Source organism: Scleropages formosus, chromosome 6 (assembly GCF_900964775.1).
Source record: "Scleropages formosus chromosome 6, fSclFor1.1, whole genome shotgun sequence".
Taxonomy (NCBI): domain Eukaryota; kingdom Metazoa; phylum Chordata; class Actinopteri; order Osteoglossiformes; family Osteoglossidae; genus Scleropages; species Scleropages formosus.
In genome coordinates, this window is record NC_041811.1 from 31704559 (window position 1) to 31728302 (window position 23744).

General features: G+C 43.3%; 1 protein-coding gene across 1 annotated transcript; it reads right to left on the minus strand.

Annotated features, from left to right (window-relative positions):
* Positions 1–699: 699 nt before the first annotated feature.
* LOC108932444 (kremen protein 1-like) lies at positions 700–19967 on the minus strand. The gene is made up of 9 exons (XM_018748871.2): positions 19662–19967; positions 10254–10416; positions 8709–8800; positions 5964–6088; positions 4859–5012; positions 4300–4632; positions 2677–2883; positions 2047–2131; positions 700–1856 (listed from the first exon to the last, which is right to left on the minus strand). Exons 1-9 carry the CDS (start codon positions 19735–19737, stop codon positions 1700–1702), a joined length of 1392 nt encoding a protein of 463 aa, XP_018604387.2. The 5' UTR covers positions 19738–19967; the 3' UTR covers positions 700–1699.
* Positions 19968–23744: the final 3777 nt, after the last annotated feature.

Consider the following 23744-nt stretch of genomic DNA (forward strand, 5'->3'; position numbering starts at 1 on the left):
GCTGCCAATCATTGGCTCACATAGGTTCCCCCAAGGTGCTGAAGAACAACTGGTATTTGACCGCGGTGTGAATTCAACCAGCCTCGAAGGGGCTGTGAGTCTCTGGTGGGGTGAGGGTCTGATCTGACTCATATGAGCCTTTGTAGCGCTTGAAATATCCATGCTATAGAGAAGCCAAGAGCTAATTGAATCTGTGAGAAAATTCTTGGCCTTTCTGGCCACAGGGGCTGTTGAGTTTTCCTGGAGACACAGAGTGACTTGGCTCCTTAGCCCTAGTATTTGATTTAATAAGTCAGTGCAGAGCCCATTGCCTTTAGACCCATCTTCCCAAAAGGTACCAGGCTCTTTGTACAGTTCTGGCTCAGGCTTTGCAGAAGCTGGCTTCTACTCCTATGATGTAGTCATTTTAATTTTTGGTTGTGGCTCTTAACGTTAACTTTGAATGCACTGGTCAGAGGTGTGTTTTTTTTTTTTTAAATACATATTTAAGTGTGCGCAGGACATTTACTACTAATCGATTTGTAAAAGCTGTGTCTTTCTACACATTTCTAGCAGAATGTAAATATGTGTCAGACCAAAACCATAGTAGAAATAAATGCAGTTTTTAAAAAAAAAAAAAAAGTTTTGACATGAGGCACATCATGAAATATTCATACCCTTACACACACCCCAGCTCCAGCCTGAACAGTACATGCAGTCAGCTCAAATATGCTTTTATTTTACAGCCAAAACTTTAAGAACCCAATCGTTAAAAGTATAAAATTAATAAATAACTCATTGTAGACATTGCTCCATCCATCCACCTCGCTGTTGAGGCTATTTGTGTAGTTGTGTTCTGTTACCACCGCGCACACACACCATGTCACTAACTAGGTGACAATATAATTATACACACCATCTTAAAGACATATTTTTAAAAAAAAAAAAAAAAAAAAAGTGATTCTAGAATCAATGACACTTGTAGCCTATAACCATTATTAATTAATATGCCTCAAACAACCCACATAAAACTAAATGGTTAAGTTCGGTTGTAACAGAATTCAGGCCCAAGGTTGGTAAACCTTACTCATGTGCATACATTACACAAAGGTATTAAGTGACTTTTTTTGCACCTGTGGTTAAGGAATGTCAGTCCCAGAACAGGCATGGAAGAACACTGTGGAGCACAATATTAAACTGTAGAACCAGAGTAAATAACTTAAGGAGGAAGATTTCCCATGCTAGCAACTCCAGTGTGCGGATAGAGCAGATTGTTCCAGGTCTTCTGTTGACTGGTTCCTGCTTCTATCAGGAAGGAATAAAATCATTTACAGAAACCATTCCGTGCTGTGGGGGTCATTTGTTCAACCAGTCTGAGGTTCGCGACCTTGTGGACCTCTTCTCACTCAGCTACAGTAGATCCCTCACCAGCTTTGAGTCATTCATCTTTAGAGATGCTACTCAACCCATGAGCACAGTCCAAGTTCAGAGAACTTTTTTTGAGCACTCTAGGGTCTGCACCTCCAAAAACACACCCCTTGAAAGCACCAGTGCAGAAGAAGGAAGTGAACTGTCCACTCGTGGTGACCACTGCCCCTCGGGTCATGAGATCCTGGTGCAGTTTTGCCTATTGGTTACTCCTATTTACTTTCAGATACCCAGAACATGACTTCCAGAGGGTTGATGGATCTGCAGAAATGCTGGTCATCACACCCAGCTCTCAGTGTCCTACCAAAGGGCTGAGGTCCCCCTGATGACTCTTGAGTTTCTTCTTGAAGAAGGAGATGGTTGATGGCCGATACAAAATGACCCACGGGTCAGAGGCTACATTTTGACCACAGGTGTCAGGCGCCTCGAGGGTGGGGTAAGCAGTGGACCTGAGGGAGGACCAATGGAAGGTCAGACACAGCTGAACTCCTGCATGAGTGTTCCTTTGCCTAGCAGTAACTGGCTTCACCAATAACTCTTAGCACATGCTAATGCAGTTCCATTATCATTAGACCTACATGTCTCAGTTGAGCTCAGTCAAAATGCCCCTCCAAACCACAAGGGCTGAAAAGCACTTACCTCATCACCACATGCAGCAAGAACTTTGTGACTGTTGCTATGACAACCAATGTCAGAAGGGCAGCCATGGCATACACAGTCCAGGCTGTAGGAAGAGGGAAATGAAGAATTTCATCATAGTACCAGCCAGATGTGTGTCCACGTGTCAAGAACATCAACCTACTCATTTCACCTTCACCACTGTGACAAAAGTATGCCATGAGCCCTTTCACCTTAGCTTGATAAAAGGTAAAAGTCTCCCGTCATCAAATTAGATTCTTGATCCTTGCATGAACACATTTTGAACGAAAAGTTTAAAACCCTCCACCAGATCTTACCCCAAATTCACAAAAACCAAAAACAATTGTGATATTATTCATATGGTGACGATGTAAGATTTATACACACTATGCACAATTATTTACCCATTTATACAGCCCGGTAATTTTTTTTTAACTGGAGCAATGGAGGGCAAGTACTATGCTCAGGGGTACAACAAGATGCGATTCAAATCCAGCTCTTCCAACTACAAGGCAATAGCTCAATCCACTACATCACCTGCTGGCCTCATATAATAACATAGTGCGCTTGCTAAGCCGCTGCACACTCCCAGCATATTACCAGCCAGCCAAAATGGCACAAATCACTGACCTGGGACTTTGCGGTCCACTTCACTGGGTGTGGAGGTGATGACGTAGAGGACCTGGTTGGAATTCTGGCTCAGGCTGTCATTGGACCACTCTGTGGTGGCCTCCAGGTCCGATTCAGGTTCAGACTCAGGGTCAGTCGCGCTACTGTCCTCCTCTGGCTCCTCTTCTGTGGGCTGCCCTACAAAACTGCCTCCTGCACTTTTCAGTGCTGAGGTGTCGATAAAGAGAACACAGCTAAGAACTGGGGAAAAAACAACGTGAGTCTACATGACAGATTCTGTACACACATACAAATAAATGTTCAATTAAGTGGATAAATTATACAGATGACACAATCATGGAGTTTTTAAATTTCATTTGATTTGCATGGCAACCCTATTGGACCGTGGAATAGTTCCTCCTCTGGAAGTTATTAAAAAAGCCCTGAATGATCATACCTGTGATATACTGTAACATTCTGACAGGGAGCCCTTGCTCTATATGTAGTCATGTCTGCATTTTGTCGGGGACAGTAGGTGTAGGGGTTACAGCTGCTGTCCAAAGGCTCAAATCTACCTCTGGCTGCAGTACCCTTCAGCAAGGTACTTGCCCTAAATTGTACCAGTAAAATTAGCCAGCTGTATATATGGGTAAATAAGTGTAGGGAGATTAACACTGCAAGTCGCTTTGGAGAAAAAGCATCAGCTATACAAATAAATGTAATGTGAACGTCGGCGTACAGTTTCCATCTGTATACTGCTATTACCCTGTGCTGTTTACAAATCAATTTTAAAAAAGTGGGAAGATTACTTTAAAAAAAGAGATGACAGATTTAATACAAAACATTAATCCAATTTAAATATGAACATCAGGTCTACTGTATTAATTAAAACTACTTTGCAGCAAGACTCATTTAACACACTCTCCTCAACGCATCCAACATCCCAGCAGCCCACTGCCCCACCCCTGTACAGCGTTTTTTCGCTTAACTTTTGTCATCTCACAACGTGTCCTTGCTTTTGTGACGCAGCAGCACAGATGTTGTTTACAAGGGATTAAGCTGCGAGGGTCTCGTGGGAGGACCACAATGGGTTCTTAAGTATCCGCAGCGCAGCTGATGGTGGCTGGCTTTCTTCTGCGCCGCAGCACAGATACAGTAAAAATGTGTAAGCAATTTGACGTGGGATGAGAGCAGTCATTATGCGTACGCAATTTAACACGAGATGAGAGAACAGAGTCGTTCGTCAAGCGCGGAGACGTTTGTTTTCGCAGTTCTCCCTGCAGCATGGGGTTCTTAGCAACAGGAGGTCCACATCTGCCTGGGAAAGTGACCCGCAGTTCCCATGACAGCACGTGTGTGTGTGCATAATTTGATCTGGAGGCCTGAATTTTCCCATCATACATCACACTCATGCTTCATTGTTTCAGCAATGTGCTACTGCACACTGGTTTGACACCATATGCAGGTCCAGTTCCATGCCTTGGGGGTGTCCAGTATTTTCTGAACCCCAGAGTTCTCCATAAGTAGTCTTATCTGTGGTTTCTACACATAAATTTTGTCAAGTGACCATCTGCTGTATTCTTCTATACTTATAGAAAACTTGATTCCAAATGAGACTAAATGAATACTAAAGTTGTGTCATACCTTGGTACCGAACAGCGAAGCCACGAGCCTCATTGGTTCGGTCTGAATAGAAGTAGAGGATTGCGAAATCGGTGGTGACATTAACCGTGTTCCCAGGTGGGTTACCCCCATCGAAGCGGGCTACCACCTGGTTGGTGTAGCCATCCAGCAGCTCTACCATATCTGCCCAGTCTGGGACATCAAATATGGTAAAGTCAAAGAGTATGGCTGTCGCTCCGTGCACCTGGATGGTCCAGTAGCAAACTCGGCCCGGACCATAGCGATCTGGGTAGTCTGGAGAGTACAGAACTCCTGATGGAGAGGTATAGTTACCCCCACAGGATCCAACCCGTGCTGAAGGTCAAACACAGGACACATATTAGTACCACGAGGCACAAAAGTAACATCAGCATGATTGGTGAAAGGAGACTGTAGATCCTTTCATACAGAACACGGAAGACATTAGGTCTCAGGAATGCCCATCAATATCCTCTATAGCAGGACCCAAGAGTGTCAGCAGGAAACGCTTCAGTGCTACTTTTGGTCACCGGAAGTGGCTTCAACAGGCATGTTCACTCACTGTCAAATATGACAATGCGTCCGTCTCCCCCGCAGGGCTGGGTGTGGTCGCCAAAGCAGACGTGGTTGCACTCGGTGCTGGGAGACTGCCCATGGAGGCTGTGATCAAGGTGGTTACCGCAGAAACAGGCATAACCTGCCTCCATCCCTGCAAGCTAAGGGTGGAACAATGAGGTTGTATCTGTGGTAAGGCTGTCTTGTCATCTAAGGCAGACAGTGAGAAGTGCTCTTTCTGGCTCATTTTTAGTCATTTCAAGAAAGAGCTTGATTTTGTAAATATAGAATGTTAAAATCTATAGCAAGTCCAGCCACTGTTAAACCACGTCACTGACACCCCGGTCACTCCATGAACCCAAAAGTCCCGGCGTGTCACAATATCACAATTTAAAACATTATACTAGACACGGCAGAATACAGGAAAACCAGTAATGAGCACAGACCTGCTAAATGACCACAAGTCAACATGGCTGCAGAATGCCACTTGAAGGGTGTACTACAGCTTACTTTGTTCAGTTTTACATGTATTTCCTGAACATTTACATTTATTCACTTAGCAGACGCTTTTGTCCAAAGCGACTTACAACAGATACTATGTAGTGTTACTAGTCCACACCTTATTCACCAAGGTGACTACACTGCAAGATACACTACTTACAAGGGGTTACTCATCCATGCATCAGTGAAACACACTCACTCTGCGACACACACACACACACACACACACACACACAGTATGGGGGAACCTGAACAGCATGTCTTTGGACTGTGGGAGGAAACCCACGCAGACACAGGGAGAATATGCAAACTCCACACAGACTGAGCAGGGATCGAGCCCATGTTTTCTCACACCACCCAGGCGCTGCAAGACAGCAGCGCTACTCGCTGTGCCACTGTGCCGCCCATGAACCTGATTGTAAGGTTGAAGTGCATGCGAGCAATGAACTCAAGCGATAAACATATACCCTACATTGCTGCATATTTTATTCTATAATATTGAGAAAATCGGTAAGTACAGTTTTCACATATTTAAGGCTGCAAAACATGTACAGAAGTGAAGGTCACCACATTTCTGAACATGGCCATAAGGTGACAGGAGTGGGGGTTACCTGGTACCTCCGTTCTCTGCAATAGCTGATGCAACGCTCAATGGTCAGCCTGTTCGAGGTCTCGCTGCTGCCAGTCAGAGTAGGAGGGTCGCCCGTGTCCATGAAGCAGCCAAGGTTCCCGGGCACTAGCAGGGGAATAGGGTAAGCACTGCAAGTTTGAAACTGGAGCCACAGACATTTGGGACTGTATAATGTACGGCTGCTCCACAAGATAAGGGCAGCAGGCCTGCTAAACTATAAAGGGGCAGATGAAATATCCACTTTGGTATTAAGAGCACAAGTCAGCTTTCCATGAGCTCAGCCAGTATGCAATGCCTCACACACACACTTTAAAATTAAATTTCCACATCTATTGCAGACATGGATTTAAATTAAATCTGAATTAAGGGAGATGGGACACAAAAAAAAAAAAAATTGGTCAGCATAAACTATTTTCTTGGTTATGCTGATAGAGCAAATACAGTCTACTTTCTAGGGGAAGAGAGGAAAAACTGTTGATACATTTCCTGAAATGCAGCCTTAAAAAAACCTTTATAATCTTCAAGTAAATACACATTGCCAGCTGATGAGCAGCAGGGGCAGGTTGGACAAATGGAAAGTACATATACAAAATACTTTTTAAAAAAAAAAAGTTTAACAAAGACAAACTCAACTGGACACGATTTCCAGCAATGAAACGCAGCTCTAAGATCACAACTGTGACATACACGTAACAGGCTGTACGATGCAAATCATGTTCCTTGTTTTTCCCTCAACTCTCTTTAAAGATTATCAATGCAAAACATGAGGAAGGTCTTCAAAGAGCCAACAAGCTTTTGAAATGTAAAATTGTAAATCACGCTGCACGAGCAGCAAAACAAGCTGAAAAGTTAAGTGACTGCTTTTAAGATTTAGCAACACAAATATGGGATTTAAAAAGAAAGTTCAATTTTGTTTCAGTTCAATATTATTTTATTGGCAGATTATTTTATTCAAGAGGCTCTTTGGCAAAGCAGCTCTTATCTACAGATTTTAACCTTTCAAGCAATTTTAACAAAAACAATACATCTGTACAGATACCTTCGTTGTGGTTCCCTGTCATTAAAACCAACATGACCCATGCTGAGACTGTTTAGGGCAGATGGCTTGAGGCTTTGAACTGAAAGGTGACCAACAAGAAGGAAGTGAACACTCAAGTGGGTTGTACCCTTTTTCCCCAGGGGTTTGCTTTCCTTTCATGCAGGTATGTAAAAAGGAGAGCAGGGCCTTTCAGAGGTCAAGAGCAAGGGAGGGATCACACTATAATGAACATCATATAGAGAGTGATGGAACTGCGCCTAAAAAAAAAAAAAAAACACCCCCAACATGGCACCACAAAGTGGCAGAAGTCCAGGCAGTAAAAGTAGAAAAGATCACAAAGCACAGCACAGGCAGCTTCATCTCCTTGGACCGTGATAAAGCGAAGTTTCATCTCAGCAGATCAATGTTTCCACCTCAGGCTTTAAGAAAGTCAGTGAAATGGTCTAATTAAAGGAGTTTGCTGGGAGGAGGGTTTCCCCCACTGCTTTTTGGTCCACCAGGTGTGGATTCTACACCACCTGGCCAAAAAAAAAGAAAAAAGAAAAAGCAAAATAGAACAGTTCTCAAATTAAAAACAAGATTTTTTAACGATATTACTGAATAATAATAATAAAAAAAAAAACCTTGTAACCCACGTTACAAACATCTGAGTTAGACATTGTCAAATTATTCTGCATTAATAATAACTATTGATTATTGCATTATCAAATTACAGATTGTCACATAGTGGATGGACTTACAAATCATTAAAATACCCTTTAGGGTCTAAACTGTACTTGTAGGAAAGGCATTTCTCTTTTACCTCAATTTACATCTGTCAAAAAAGAATTTTAGGAATTTTTCACATGCCATTGTAAAAGGAATAATAGTCACTTTGAGACACAAACAGCCATCTGTTTCATTATGCATCCTAAGGCAGCAACCTTGCAGGAATGACCCAGCTCAATCACAATGAACCATTTGGACCTGGTGGCAGGAATAATGAATTCAATACATTATATTTTTTCCCCATGAATACCACTATATTCACAGACAATCTGCAGCTGTGTGCGCCTCTAAAATGCCCAGAGGTGCATTGAAGTCCTGTGGAGTGAAGAAAAAGCCTCATGGAGGTTCCTCTTTGCCTTTCAATTAGTCATTTGCTGAGCCCCGCTCAGACAAGAGCCCTTTGTTTATCGTTATGTGCTGTCACTTCCCATGCTAGACACTGATTCTCCATCACACAGTACACTGCTGACGAATCACACTGTAATCGTGATGTACTACATACGTACATGTAGAACAATAACCCCTCATTGGGCAATATTCCTGGAAGACCCTGTGAGTCAATGTACAAGAAATTCTACCAATTGAAGACATAAAAAGACTGGATGGACTGGCCTCCAATCCAGGGTGTACCTCCCCCACTCCACCGCTTTGCACCCTGAGATTCTAGGATAGGCTTTGGACTGCCCCGACCCTGACAGGAAAAGCGGTTTACGAAAGCCAATGAGGCAGATACATGGCAGACTGGACAGTGCGAGCTGCACGCAGTCACACACCAACACGATTTCATAGCTTTAGTTCAAGAGTGCATAACAAATGCTGTTGTAGAACTAGTTGACCTACCAAAATCAATATGCTTGTGAGAATCTTTGGAATGACATGAATGGGTATGCCATGTGGGAGACTGTCCAGTCTACTTACTCCTGCATGTAGGGACATCACAGTACTTCCAGTAGACCCCATCCTCATGGTCATCGACGTAGCACCAAGGTCCAACGTCACCATCTGGGTTCCTTCAAATATGCATCATAACACTATCATCATCCATAAAACCAGTTGCACAAGCAGAGTCAGCACTGTTCCAGCTTTGGGCTGGAAGTTTCCAGGTTTTGAATCCCAGACATATCCTTTGAAGGAAGAGCTGAATCTGTACCACCGCATTCCAAGACCAATTGTAAAACACAAGTAAGGAGGTAAAGGTATGGATCCAACAAGTAGGGAAGGTTTTGTTTCCAGTCTGGAGATTTGCATTGCTGCTTCATTGATTTTTCTCTGGAAGACAAAAATTTCTCTTTATGCTTTAATTCTGAAACTGGGTCCTGCTGAAGGAAGAAGAAGAAAGGAAAAAAAAAAAAAAAAAAAAAAAAAAGCAGATACTTTTAAATGTGTAGCTTCTCTATTTTCCCTCTTTTGAAAAGATGAGACAAGGTGGTTTAATTTGGTCATAAGCATCTATTAAGGGCAGCGGGATAATCTTCTTCTGAAAAGCAGTGAGAATCTTTTGATCATCGTCCCCCAGTCTCGTGACAAGTCTCTTTGATAACGACCACTCACCTTGTCCCTCAACCACAACTTTGGATCCTCACCTCTGTTCAGTTTGTCGACCAACCATTTGCCCGTCCCTGACCACGAGCACACGTCTAGTCCTTTGATTCTGAATAAACGATCCTGCACTTGGGTCCAGCCTCCTCTGTATCCCCTGCTTATCATGACAGCAGTAACATTTATACTGTACATTGCTACATCTATCATTACATTGTATATTGTTACTGTATTGTTGCATTAAAGGCGGGGACATGGTGGTGCGGCAGAGCTGGGGTTCGAGCCCTGCAATGGATTGGCGTTCCGTCCCGGGTGTGTCCTCCTCCCCCTTTGGCCTTGTGCCCTGCGTTGCCAGGTAGGCGCCAGTTTGCCATGACCCCGCTTAGGGCAAGCGGTTGTTGACAATGGATGGATGGATGTTATATTAAAGATGTTTTAGTGTATCCAGATATATGTTTTTTATGCATAGAAAGTATATCATGTACTTAAGACAAACATTTGAGTAACTGAGACACAAACCGTACCTAACTGTTCCGACTTGCATACAGAACCGACTTAGACTGAGGAATGCAACTTGTTCGTAATCCGGAGACTGCCTATAAATACCTTTTAACAAAGCATCCTTTTAGTCCCCCCCCAGCAGAACTCAGCTCCAGAATTAATAAAGCATTACAAGAAACATTCCTCTTCCAGAGGGAATCAATGGAGCAGCAATGCAAACGTCCAGACTGGAAATAAAACCCTCCCTCATTGGTCACTTTTGTTTAATGTAGCCTTGAATGACCAGCACTTCTGCTCCATATTCAGAAGTCAATATCGCCAGTAAAAACAGTTATATAACAGGAAGCCAGTAAAAACAGATCTGGAACAGTAGGCATAGTTCAGCCCCATCCAGCCAACCCTCAGGTTTGGCGTTGGTCTCACCTGCAGTAGTTGTGTGGGCCTAGCCCTCTCTCCCCATTGGGAAATTTCAGGGTGTTATAGGGGTGCTGGAGAGTTTCGTTCCAGTAGAGACAGGGCAGGCCTCCCCGAAGACTGGTCTGGTTCTGGCGCCCTCGGTAGTCCTCCCCATTGGCTGAATAGCATTCTGAAATAAAAAGCATCTTTAAAATCTGGGTCCCCCTGCAGTCATCCAGCAAAAACCCCAAGACTAGAATCAAACTCAACTCTGGTCGGTCATTTTTCTCCACACACACTTTACCATTACAAGAGCCATGGGCTTGTCATGAGATCGTCCACCACAAAGAAACTAAAGAGAGGCTACTTGAGTGAAACATACAAAGTCATCTGGGGTTGACTCAATGGGGTTGAAGCTGATGCTTCTGTTGGCTCACATCATTTCCAAGCAGAAGAGGAAATGAAACACAACCAGGCTTCAAAGATTGCCCTGTTAAACTCAATCAAATCAGCGAGCGCATCGCCCAACATCTGCCTGCATTTTTGGCCACTTTATTGAGGGTCTTGGTGCCCTGGACTTTTGGCACCTGAAGGCAAGTTGAGGCCAAGCCGGCTAAGAGAATGTTGAAAAAACAGGAAGTGTAAAACTACTGAAAAACCACAAGCCAGGACCTCAGAGCAGATGTGGTCTGTCTGTGAGAGCAGCGAGAAGAGAAGAGGGACGAGATGGAGGACGTCAGACAGACAAGGAAACTGGATGAAGATCAGATCTGTGCATGCTCTTCAAAGGCTGGCTTCCTGGAAGTTGCACTGAGGCTGTCCCAGAGACCATGCAAATGAGGCTTTTTTTCGCACCCGGTCAGTGACTGTGCCACCTCCCCCCACCTCCCCTCCAAACATTCCCACTGGTCACAATTTGACAGCTTTATTGTGGTTTCATGAGAAGCCCTTATTGAAACCACAGCTCGAGGGCCCACAGGACTGCTTTGATGAGCTCGTACAACTGAAATGGAAAACAAAGCTGTGGTTCAAAACTCAGACGTGTATTATTATATTGAGTATGAACGCTCCATGGCAGAATACCGCAAAGGTCAAGTCCCAGAAAGGCACCTAAACTGTGTGGACAATAGTTCCATGTGGATAAATGCTTTGCTGCGGACAGCACGACATTATAGAGTCTGCTATCCCACCCATAGAAAGAAAGAAAGAAAGAAAGAAGAAAAAAAAAAAAACCCTACAACACAACTTCTCCAAGGAACAAGCTGTGTGGAACTTCAGGACACACCATGGCAACCACACCCTACACAGTTTACGACACAGTACAGAGTGCAAGATACTTCCAAAAAATGAGCCAAGACACCTGTTCTCCACTAAGGACTGGAGCCTTTTTTTTTTTTTCCTTTTTAAATTAAAAACAAGACTTTTCTGCTTCATAGTCCAACACGTGGCTGAACAACACTGCCTACAAGGGGAAAAATGGAAGCACTCTCTTGGTCATCTGCCCTGGGTTTGACGGCATGAGAGGAACGTTAATGAGTTTGTGGTTCGGAGCAAGTGCACCACACATTGCGGGGAGGGGGCAAAAGGGTGGTTCCCAATGAAGGGCCTTCAGAGACCCTGTGTAGAAAAGGTCCAAGGACCAGTCATAACCAAACCCCTTCAGAAGAGTGGAGAAGGTTTTCAATACTTCCACTTCTGAGAATGAAATTCACAACAGCAACATCACCGGTCACTGCAGAAAACAACTTCATACAAATACACTATTAGCAAAAAATCTATTACAGAAGAGAAAGACAAACGTAAAAGTTGGAGGCACTCCAAGGAAAATTCTTTAAAGTTATTTTGTCTTTCGCAAGACAGAATCTTCAGCAAGGGCCAACATAAATCACCCACAATGAGGCTTGTTAGGGAACAGGGAACACGAGAGAAAGTAAACAGTTTTTGCAGTTTCTTAAAGTGAATTTCAGTAGTTTCTTTAAAAACAACTACCCTGAATTGTTGAGTGACAGTGTGTGGAGGTTTCAATCTACTCCAGCACCTACACTAACAGATTAGCCAGTACAAACTGATTTCACCTTCCTGCTGGATTCTAAGCTTGGTAAAGAGCTGGAGAACCAGCATACACTACGGTTCATTAGCAGCAGAGGTAAAAAATGTGTGTTCATGGCAGATTCAGTTCCGCACCAGCCTCAATGTGGGGATGAGCGTGCAAGAGAACCCTGCGGGTGACCTGTGCCTTCCATCGCAACTGCATTAGCCTGTGGACTCGCTGACCAGCAGCCTGCCCGTGGTGCCAAGGAAAACTAAGATCCTACGGCTACACAATTACAGGCTTGCGTAAAGATTTAAATGTAGGACTCATTTAACAAACTTGGAAAACAATTTTCATCCTTGTTTAGATGACGGTCCTGGACGCTCTGAAACATTTAAAATATACACAGTGTTTCAAAAAAATTAAATTACTGCAAGCAACTGCAAAAATATACATTTGTGGTTACAAGCTTTTTTTTTTTTCCCCCTCTTTTAAATTTTTTTCCGCTCTCAAAAGGATGCTGTAAGTTTAACCACAACCGCTAAACCATTTCGGGGGGGGTGGGGGATCTTTGAAAGGTCTTCAAAGGGCAACGTGACTCTAAGAAGCCTGTACTTCACTTCCCCGACTACTCAGAGTTTTCCAGGGTCGAGATGCCCTCCGCAAGAAGGGCCAGGCTTAGAGTATATGTCTAGAAGGAAGCTTTGACAGCCACGTCACTCCTTTTCTAAACTGAGCCTTGGGAGACCATTTATTTGGACATGGACACATTCATGTGGTGGACATCCTACACATGCATGAAACTAAAGGACAGTCATGCTGGTAGATGGTTGAACTGATCTCTTCTGAAGTCATGGACTCTGCATTTACACAGACAGACACACACACACTTTTTTGAATAGCTTAGATGATTTGTGATCATTTGCAAACTTAGAATACCACTTTAGTCACGTTTGCTGCACCTTTGAACAAGGTGCTTTAACTCTAGAGGTTCTACACAGTCTCCTCTAACTTCACAGAATGCAGGAAGTCCACTAACAAAATCCTTTTGTTGGGACAACCAATCCCAGCAGTGAAAAGAGGTGTTTGAGGTGCAACTCCTAAGTATCTCACCGTCTGATTCAGTGTGTGTGTGAAAGCCATGGACTGTGGACCACTGCAAGACTGCGTCAGACATGCAGTTATGAATGGATGGATTGTAAAGATTTTCCCTCCACAAAGTTTACAAATAAAACTAAAGGATCCAAGTGAAATTCTTGCAAGAAGGAGCTCTAAGCTGAGTTCTCTGTCAGGGACCTCAACCTGGACACAATCCATGGCGCACAGTCCACTGCTTCACAAGCACCAACACCGTGACACTCGGGGAAAAGAAGTAATTTGCTAACGAAAGCCACTGGCTGGTTTTTCTGCTTAAAAGAGGGTTATGGAATGATGTATGAAGAAATGGGGGGGAGAACCTGCTTCTCTTTATTTCAAAAACTTTGTTTTTCTACTGTGCTGGCAGAAAGCACAGACCAGTGGTGCATATCCCCAGTTCACAAAAATAGGTCTTGTGCCACAGGCCGGAACCTTACAGGATGGTTTTTTTTTTTTTTTAAATTCTGTTTTTCTATTATTCCATTTAATGCCACAAAATGTGTGGCATTGTTTTGATTTTTATGAGGAATTTAGAAATTAAGTAATGGTAAACAGTAGAAGTGATCCAAAATCTGTCACCAGTTTTCCATTGTGCAAAACATTTAAGAAAATCCGGGGAAGGAATTTCACTTAACACAATGGGAGCACAGAAATACATAAGCTTATGATTCTTTACAGACCTAAAATATTCTTTGTTTCTGACTCCCCCCCCCCCCCCCCCCCCCAACCTAAATGTTCTCTCCTGTAAACTGAAGGTTCCCTTTTCTCTGCCCTGCCTAACTGGCCAAACTAGAACACCAACCATGGTTAAAGGTGTTGAGAAGTGCTCTCCATAGAACAGGTGCAGAACACCCTTGCCTGTTTGCATGTGACTGGGCTCGTCCCCGGTTCAGTTCCCTCAGGATCTGAACAAAATGCAAAATTTTTCCTACATAGTCCATACGAGGGTCCACATAACTCCTCCGCCTCAAAACTATGAGCTGCATGAAGTTTAACCACCTGAAAAAAATGCATAATTACTGGAATAGCTCCACCCCTTTTAACTGAAAAATTTCAACAGTAAATCTACTGCCACAAAACAGTCGGCAGTCAAACGAAACAAATGACAAAACAGCTGATTTAAGGAGTTTAACCTGGGAAATAAGAGTTTAATATTTTCGTCCTTGTCAGATGAAATGGCAAAAGCAACAACGATTGGGCTTTCTTTCCCTGCCATCTGTCACGCTCTTAAACTTCCAAAAATGAAACAAGGGGCCAAGATCCAACATCCGTCTTTAGGAAGCATTCGGCAACAGACGTGCCTTTCATCCCGAATCCAAAACGCAGCCTCTCAGAATGCCATCGGTCCACTTTTGTCCTTGCTCGGAATTAAAGCCTTTCAGCTCAAACTCCCCCCCCCCCCAGTGCTGAAATTATACGACAGGCATGGACACACAACAGCCTGCATTGTGACCCCAGCAGTTTACTCTGAGCAGATGAACGGAGAATGCACTACTGAAGCACATCTCCAGCATCACTCACCAGGCCTTGACCAGACGATGCAGAGTGTGCACAGGGATTTAGCCAAAACTACAGCCAAAAACTGGTGAAAACACCCCACGTGTACCTGATGTTAAAATCCCTGTGAAAGGCACTGCAAGGTTATTTCCCCACAAAAAGTGACTGCCTTAAGAATTACTGACCCTTCGTTAGGTCTGGTAGATTGTACCAAGAACCTGGTAAATGGAGGAGCGACTCATTCTAAATCATCTTGGATGAATAAGGTGTGTGGGCTGGTAACACTATATAGTGTTCACTGGAAGTTGCTTTGGAGAAAAGCATCTGCAAAATAAGTAAACATAGGTCAGCGGCAAAAGTTGTATACCTTGTTGATCCTCAGTATAAGGGTCAGCAGACTTTTTTGAGCCAGGGGTCTGTAGTGGGTGTAGCATCTTGGTTCCAGCCCAGCTTGTACGATTCCAGTTCATATCCAAGTTTCTCTAATGCCCACTGAAATCTGACAAATCCTGACATGTCCTTTAACGAAAGTTCAGTTTTGATTAATAATATTTCTATCATAGTCTGTGTGTCTTGGTCACCCTGCACTCATTTCAAAGCTACATATTAATCAAATTCATCTTCAAGGAAAAAGAAAAGCAAAAAGTAAACTATTCTGGGCAAAAATTAGCATCCAAAGGAGCTCTCATTTTCAGGCTTTAACAGATGTGACAGCTAGATTAGTATTTTGTAAAAGCTCAGCCATGTCTATTAACTGAAAGATTGGTTGGAACAAAAGCCAGCATAAACAGTGGGTCCCTGGGACCAAGTTTCAAAATTGGCCGTCATCTTAAATTTCAGGCAGTCGAAATGCTTTCGACACCACAGAGGAGCCTGTGAACTGCAGCGTGACGGGAGTGTGCGACAACCGACCTGCCCGGTGAAACTTCAAAAAAAAAAAAAAAAAAAAAAAAAGGTGCTAATGACTGGGATGCTTGGAATGCCCGATTTTTTGTCGCGCACTTTGATGTTGCCTCGGAACGGTTTAAACACGCACATCTGGAAAGCCGTTTACAACGAGCATCTGCTGTGCAAAAATACACAGCCATGTTCCACGTTTCTTTTTGTTTGAAATGAAACTTGGAACGTCCCGCGCGTGGCCTCACAGAGAGCAGCTAACAAGAGACAGGAGCAGGGCACTTCTTCGCAAATCGTTAGGTTGTAAATGATGCGCTTTTAAAAGTAACGGCCACTGATGGGACCCTGGAGCGAGAGTTTAAAGCTCCACGCTAGAACTTCATCTCCAACATCAGGCTACGTCCGAGCTACAGAATGACATCGGGACACACGTCCGTTTCCAGCTCAACCAGTATCAAGTGTCATTTGGGTGGATGCCTGAGAAATCAGAGGGAATGTCATCAGTGAAACTTGTCAAATACAGTGAACGCACTTATTCCATGTAGGGTACAACGTATTTAACCATTTCTACAGTTTGAGATTTAAATCTTTTTCAAGATACTGTCATTTCTACATTAAAACTGGAGAAACAAATGCATCTCATTAAAAAAACCAATATAAATCCCTACATGTCTTAAAAGACACAAAACCAAATGCATGTTATAAAGGTCTGTCATAAAGGTCTCATGAAATTTCATTTATTGATCTTTCAAGAAAAAGTACAAGTCAACAATTAGAGTTGAATTCCTCTTGAATTAGGCCTCAACTTATCCCTTAACTGTTATGCCAAGAACAACTGTTGTACTAACTCTTTAAATTGGTGAAAGTTACAACTCATTTTCAAAGGGAAAAAACAGTGACATCTGCGCTCACGTTAAAGTGAATTTATTGCCATTATCTGTAACTGATTTAATCATTTGATTAAAAAAACTGCACCGAACACATCCGAGGATAAATTTTGTTAATCAGTGCATAAAGTGTAAAGAAACATACTAGGTTTACTTAATCAAATGTCTGCAACTATGTATTTCTCCTACTGTAATGTACAAATTGTATTTTCTCTGAAATGTATGTCGCTTTGGAGAAAACCATCTGCTAAATGAATAAATGTAAATCAGTTGCCAGGGATAAGAGAACTGATCAAAACAAGGTAATATCCAATAACCAACTGATTGAAGCGAAACTGAATGAGACTTGAGGAGGTGAAAACTTATTCGAAATGTGAACCTATGCATTTATGTATTCATCACTGAGAGAATGTCGTCTACAGTAAATGCTCGGCTAAGAACAGGCTACGTACGTGTGTCCCGCTATACGTTCATATCATTTGCTCTAAAGCACCGTTTCCCCGTCAGCATGGAGTGCGTATGGCAGGGATCATCTCTACAGTGCTTGGAAATGTCACTGCAGGAGTAACACTAACATCACTTCTTTCACAGCTCAGATGTTCAGGATGTCTCGGAAAACCTGGGAGCAGGTCACACCCACCTACCCACCGTGCAGGCCTATCTGGAAAATATAATGTTTCACATGTCATTTTCTAATGGAGATATTCTATCACTGTGACACACCTAATGATCTTCAGTAGTAAGATTAATGTTCCTTTCTTGACACCATTTCCAGATGCCCTATAATGTTAGAAGAACAGCTTTCCAGTTATTTACATATTTATACAGCAAGGTATTTCACTGTCTGTGATGGACTGGCATCCCTTGCAGGGTGTACCCCGCTCAGCTTCATGCCCAATGACTGGGACAGGCTCTGGATGACCATAACCCTGCTTAGGACAGGTGGTTACTGAAATTGGATAGATGGATGGTATTTCATTCCAATTATTCCAGTTAAGCATTTTGATCATGACTAATCAAAAAAGCTTCAGTTAAGAAGACACTTCTAATTATGTACAACACCGCTGAACATTTGTTTATGTTCATTTATCTAACACATTTCTCCAAAGTGACTTAGAATGATATTTATATAGCAGGCTGAAGGGTACTAATGCTCGGGGTGGGATTCAAACCTACGACCTCAGAGTCCAGAGGTGGTCATAACCACTATGCCTCTTTTCTCCAAGCAACATACAAGGTTAAGTGACATTGATTTTTACATTAATACCAAAGTAACGCAAACATACCAGTTGTAAGGCACCCTCAAGCATAGCTGTGCAGGAATACATAAGGAACAAAATTCAGTATACATTGTCTTTGACATTAGGAATTAAATGTCTAAAATATGAGTTATTCTATAGTATTGTTTTCCACATATTCACTAAATTAAACCTTTTCTCCAAAGTGACTTAATGTTAAGCTAACTACTGTATTACAGCTAGGTGATTTTTACCAGAACAATTTAGGCTAAGTACCTTGCTCAAGGGGGGGGGGGGGGGGGGGGGGTGATGGGGTGCAGTGGCACAGTGGGCTTCGCCTGTGCCTGCTGTTCGAATCCCGCTTGGGGTGTCTTGTGATGGACTGGCGTCCCATACTGGGTGTGTGCGCGCCCCCTCCCCCAGCCCCACGCCCTGTGTTTTCAGGTTTGACTCTGCTCGCGGCGATCATGATTCAAGGTGTACCTTGCTTGCTCAAGGCTACTAAAGGTGGAGGTGGGATTCGAACCTGCCACCGTTCGGATCAGGGAGTAGCTGTAACCGCTACGATACCAGCATAATTGTTGCACACTACATGGTTGCCTCAAGTATCGGTTTACAGCAAGAAACAGCACTCTCTGTGTGTGTGTGTGTGTGTGTGTGTGTGTGTGTGTGTGTGTGTGTGCGTGCGCGCTCGCTCGCTCGCTCACGCATCTTCCTCGGGTTCCAGTTTCCCGTGGCGATTTTCGTTTACAACATGTTCCTGCACGATGACGCCAAATAGAAAACACATTTGAGCGCCGCGGGAGGACATGGAGTCGCGTCAGAAACACGCAACGCGTCATTCCCGACCTCGAACGCATCCAGCGATGATCCAGCAGCGGGATTTCACGTGTCACATAAATCACGGAGCACAGCGCGCGAACAGAGTCGCTCGAGCGGTGCGCGCGCGCCTCCCGCTCCCGCCCCGGTGGGAAACCTGACGAGGCGGCTCGAGCCCATTGCGGCGTGCAGGCACATTGACGAGGGACTAAAACTAAAAGGAATGTAATTACAGTTTTGCCACTGCGTGACAATATCGTCGTGGTATAATATTTTTGCTTGCTTTGTTGCGGAAGATGATTAAGAAGTATATTTCTGGCGCTGGCAACGAAAAATACCTGTCTCTGACAAGCACGCGAAACAAAACTGTAATTTAACATTAATAAAATAGACAAGTCTGGCTGAAATCGGACAGAAGAAAAACAGCTCAGCACGGAAAATTAAGCTAAAACTGGAACAAAACAGTTTCATTAGTCGGTGTGTATGGTTTTTAGAATGTATTTTCGGGCAATGAAATACGTTCCTGTCTCTTCTGTACTGCCTCAGTCAGTGTCGTATGACTCCACGACAGACCAGTGCAGTGCAGTGTTTTACCATGGTCCATGATCACGGTAAGTAAGTTAACACGGCCGCGGCAGGCGCTGCGAAGCGAGGCGCTGACAGGTCCCAGATCTTCCCTTCAAGTGTTTAAAAACTTATCTAACACGGCCGGGAACAGCAATTGTTTATGGCGATACTGCGAACTAGAAGTGACGAGGGAAGATCAAGATGTACAGAGTTGAACTTGAAAAACGCGCCTCGGCGTCGCCGCTCGATTCACTGTTTTTCCGCACACGGGCGACAACATACATAGACTAATGATTAGTTCGTCCACGCGCATTAAAAATCACTTCAAGTGGGAGGGTAAATAATTATCGCCACCACTTACCTGTCGCCGAGTGAGAGGAACTTGTTCGAAACAGAAACCCAGCAACGAGCAGCGCAGCAGTTGAGAAAGAATCCATCTTCAACTTGAACTTGAAGGGTGAGGGGGGGATTAAAAAAAATTAATTTTTAAAATAAATAAATAAGAAAAAAAATCAGAAACTAGTTGTCCGCGGAACTCGAGAGCGGACCGGTTGCAGGTGCGTGGCGTTAGAACTGGCACATGTCATGAGAGCAGCTCCAAATCCCCAGAGAACCCCGGGAGGCTCCGCGCTAAGTGCCTGCGGTCCGTCCTGCTTTCGGGCTCATATGAGCCACACGGACTGGGGCGGCTGCACGAGCGGGATCCTATTTCAAATCACGTGACAGGAAACCGGTCCAATCACTTCAACCTGTCAGGGTGCGCGCAGCGCGCGTGGACGGGCCGCTTGGCGGCAGGTTGGAATTAGCGGGCAGGTCCCGCCGAGCGCGCTGCACACGAGCGGAGGGATAATTCTCTCAAAACATCAATAAATCTAATTCTCTGACAAGTACAAGAAAAAAAAAAAAAACTGGCAAAATAATTCTTAACTAGGTTTTCTGCGGATGAAAATCAATCAGTGAAATACTGTATCTGAAATGATCCCGTCGGCTGGACATGATCATCATGTGGTAAAAACAGCGTAGCGGGGATAATTTTACCTTAAGAAATATACTGTGAAACGCCGTTGCGGAGCCAAGTGACACAATTAAATAAATAACACACATACCCGTTGAAGTTCTCATCTTTTTTGCTGAAGGCAAATCCTTGGGATTAATAAACATAAAAATGGCAATCAATCGCAGTGGATAAATAAATCTAAACTGGAAAAAAAATGCGAAGCAAGACAGTAGGAGTTGTATTCTCCTAACTGCAGAAAACACAGTATTGTACCTGTGACTTTACCCTTCCTTTTTTTGAAAAGTGAATGCTCTATATTTTGTATTAATTTTTTAAATATATTTTTTTATTTACTATCACTTTAAGTGCTCTCTCTCTCTCACTTAGTGGGCGGGAAAGCCTTGTCTGCTAGTTTTACAAAACACCTTTTATAACAAAACAAAATACACACACACACATTTTCAGAACCGCTTGTTCCATACGGGGTCGCGGGGAACCGGAGCCTACCCGGTAACACAAGGCGTAAGGCCGATAAAATAAATACAATAAACAGTTAACAAATTTAACAACACACCTATTTTGCTTTTTGTCACTGGTCATTTTTGGTTTAGTTAAGTTACTTCCTTTTTGCTGTTATAGCAACACTTCTGAGGGATGTAACAGCAAAAAAAAAAAATGTTTTTACCATTGTTGTGTTACTTCTGTGTGGAATAATCTCTCAGTCCCTTTTATCTGCTGAATCGCTCACATCATTCAAGAAGGGTCTGGAAACATCTCTTTCGAACCCCTTTCTGATGAGAAAAAATGGTTTCTACCTATCTATCTATCTATCTATTGTACAAATTAAATGTGGTTCAAGAATCACATGTCCCTGTCTATATTGCTCTGTCTATTGGAGAAATGCACTTTTGATGACTCTGAGCTGTCGTTTTAGAGAAAAGTGTCTGCCACATGAATAAATGTGAATGTAAATGTAAATTGTCAGTACAAACAGGTAAAAAAAAAGACACACACACACACACACACACACACACACACACACACACACACACACACAGAGGCTGAAACCAGTTGTCCCGAGTGGGCAACACAGGGTGCAAGGCTGAAGGGGACACACGGGACACCAGTCTATCGCAAGGCATGCGAAGCAGGACTCAAACCCCAGACCCACTGTGCCACCGCACAGAGAGCAGGACCTGGCCAAACCCACTGTGCCACCGCACCCATTTGTAACCAGGTTATCATCCTACTGAAAATGTAAAACAACCCACTATGGAGAACATATACATAGACTGTATTTTTACATTTATTTATTTAGCAGACACTTTTGTCCAAAGCAAATTCCAATGAACTCTATGTAGCGTTATCAGCCCACACACCTTATTCACCATGGTGAACTACACTGCTAGATACACTACTTACGCTCGGTCACTCATCCATACATCAGTGGAACGCACTCTCTCTCTGTCACTCGCATACTATGGGGGAACCTGAACAGCATGTCTTTGGAGTGTGGGAGGAAACCAGAGCACTGGGAGAACATGCAAACTCCACACACACACTGAACAGGGAATCAAACCTATGTCCTCTTGTACTACCCAGGCACTGTAAGACAGCAGCACTACTCATTGTGCCACCATGCCACCCATTTTCAGTTCAACCTTACTGTCAAGTCTTCAAGGCTAGTGGTTATTACTCACTGAAATAGTGTCCTAGCGTAAATGGAACATTAATGTTTTATTTTTACCCCCCAGTTTGTTGTTGGTGATATTACCAGCAGCAGAACCTCACAGGAAGCCTTGTGTCTTGTGTCTTAATGGCATCTAGTTCAAAGGCATTAAGTATGATCTGCAATAGCAACAGAGTCAACTAAGATCTAAAGGGTTCAGACTTTGAGGAACACATCTCCCATCTTAGCTCTCATTCTGAGCGTGTAACAGCTTTTAGAGACCTGGAAAAAACAGGAATTTGGTGAGGGTGTGTTGGTAACCCCCCCCAAGAAAAAAAATAAAAAATTACACGACACCTATTATCGGATTCTGCGGGGGTTTGCGAGTCGGGGTAGGATTATGGGACATTACAATCAAAGCGCAAATGATTTGGTCTTAAATTTCAATAATAAATGCAAGGCAGTTTGATCATTTGTTGTGACTTGCCAACATCTTGACTTTAAGTCTTGTTCATTAAGTTAAAAGGAGTCTTGTATGTAGTAGTCCACAAAGAGTCACGTAATTTAAACAGATTCCAAGAATTAGTTATATATCAAACAGTGATTATTTATTGTTTAACATATATAAACTAAATATATATTTTTATGTATATTTATTTTATATACATTTATTATGTCATATATACATATATATCTGTGTTTGTGTGGAATTATTTTCATTATAAATATGACCTTTAATAGACATAAATATGACCTTTTAGGACGACAGTCATTTTACTGAAAGCAAAGCAAGTTATATTTTCACCTGCTTTTGCAAAATGTATCTCATTCCAGTTTACTTCTATTTATTTGGTGCCTTTTCCAAGGCAGCTCACAATGTTAAACAAGCAATTTTACAAGGATTACAAGGATTTATCTATTTGTAACACAGGGTATTTTAACTAAAGCTGTTCAGCACTGCCGTCCTCAGCAGATGCCAGGATTTGAAGCGGAGACTTTAAGAATGAAAGACGACAACTTTAACCACCTGTGGCCTTGACAGTCGCAGTTCGGTACCTTACTCAGGGCTACAGAAGTAAGTCCCACCCAACATCAGCATCTGATTTTTCCAATCAGGATCGCGGCGAGCCAGCGCCTTACCCAGCAACACAGGGCGTATGGCCGGGGACACACCCAGGACGGGGACACACCCAGGACGGGACGGGACGCCAGTCCACCACAAGGCACCCCAAGCGGGACTCGAACCCCAGACCCACCAAAGAGCGGGACTTGGTCCGACCCACTGCGCCACCGTGCCCCCCGGCCCAGTAAACATTTAAACCAAATCAGACAATAATTCACAGCAAAACTCCAGTTTCCTCATATGGACACTGCTGGGAAGAGTTACACGCCATCTGCGACTGCGCGGCACCCTTCCTGCGTTCAGCGGGTAATGGGATGGTGAAGAAGACACGCTTGTAACCCTAAGGTTCAATGCGTTGGGAGACCCCGGTGTAGTACCTTTGAGCAAAGCCCTTAACCGCGATTTTGCTCTAGTGAAACAACACACTCCGTGAATTTGGAAACTGCTTTGAATAAATCTGAGAAACAAAGTGATCGCTGTTCTTCTTTTAAAGCATTTCTTGCGCTCGCTAATGGCACTGTTGTGATGTTCTTTTGTCACGTCTTAACAATCCAAGACATCAAATAACAGAGCAAAATAGACTTCATTGAAGCTGGCAAAGTTTGGGCACAATATTCCAGAGCTCAGAAACAAAGCTTTGCTTAAACCCACTCCA

Excerpts from the sequence above, each read along its gene's own strand:
- LOC108932444 (XM_018748871.2), bottom strand. The coding sequence starts at position 19,737 with ATGGATTCTTTCTCAACTGCTGCGCTGCTCGTTGCTGGGTTTCTGTTT. Across the intron at positions 10,417-19,661 it reads TTCCTCTCACTCGGCGACAG|AATGCTATTCAGCCAATGGG; the intron begins GTAAGTGGTGGC and ends TTTTTATTTCAG. Across the intron at positions 4,633-4,858 it reads ACGCATTGTCATATTTGACA|CACGGGTTGGATCCTGTGGG; the intron begins GTGAGTGAACAT and ends TTTGACCTTCAG.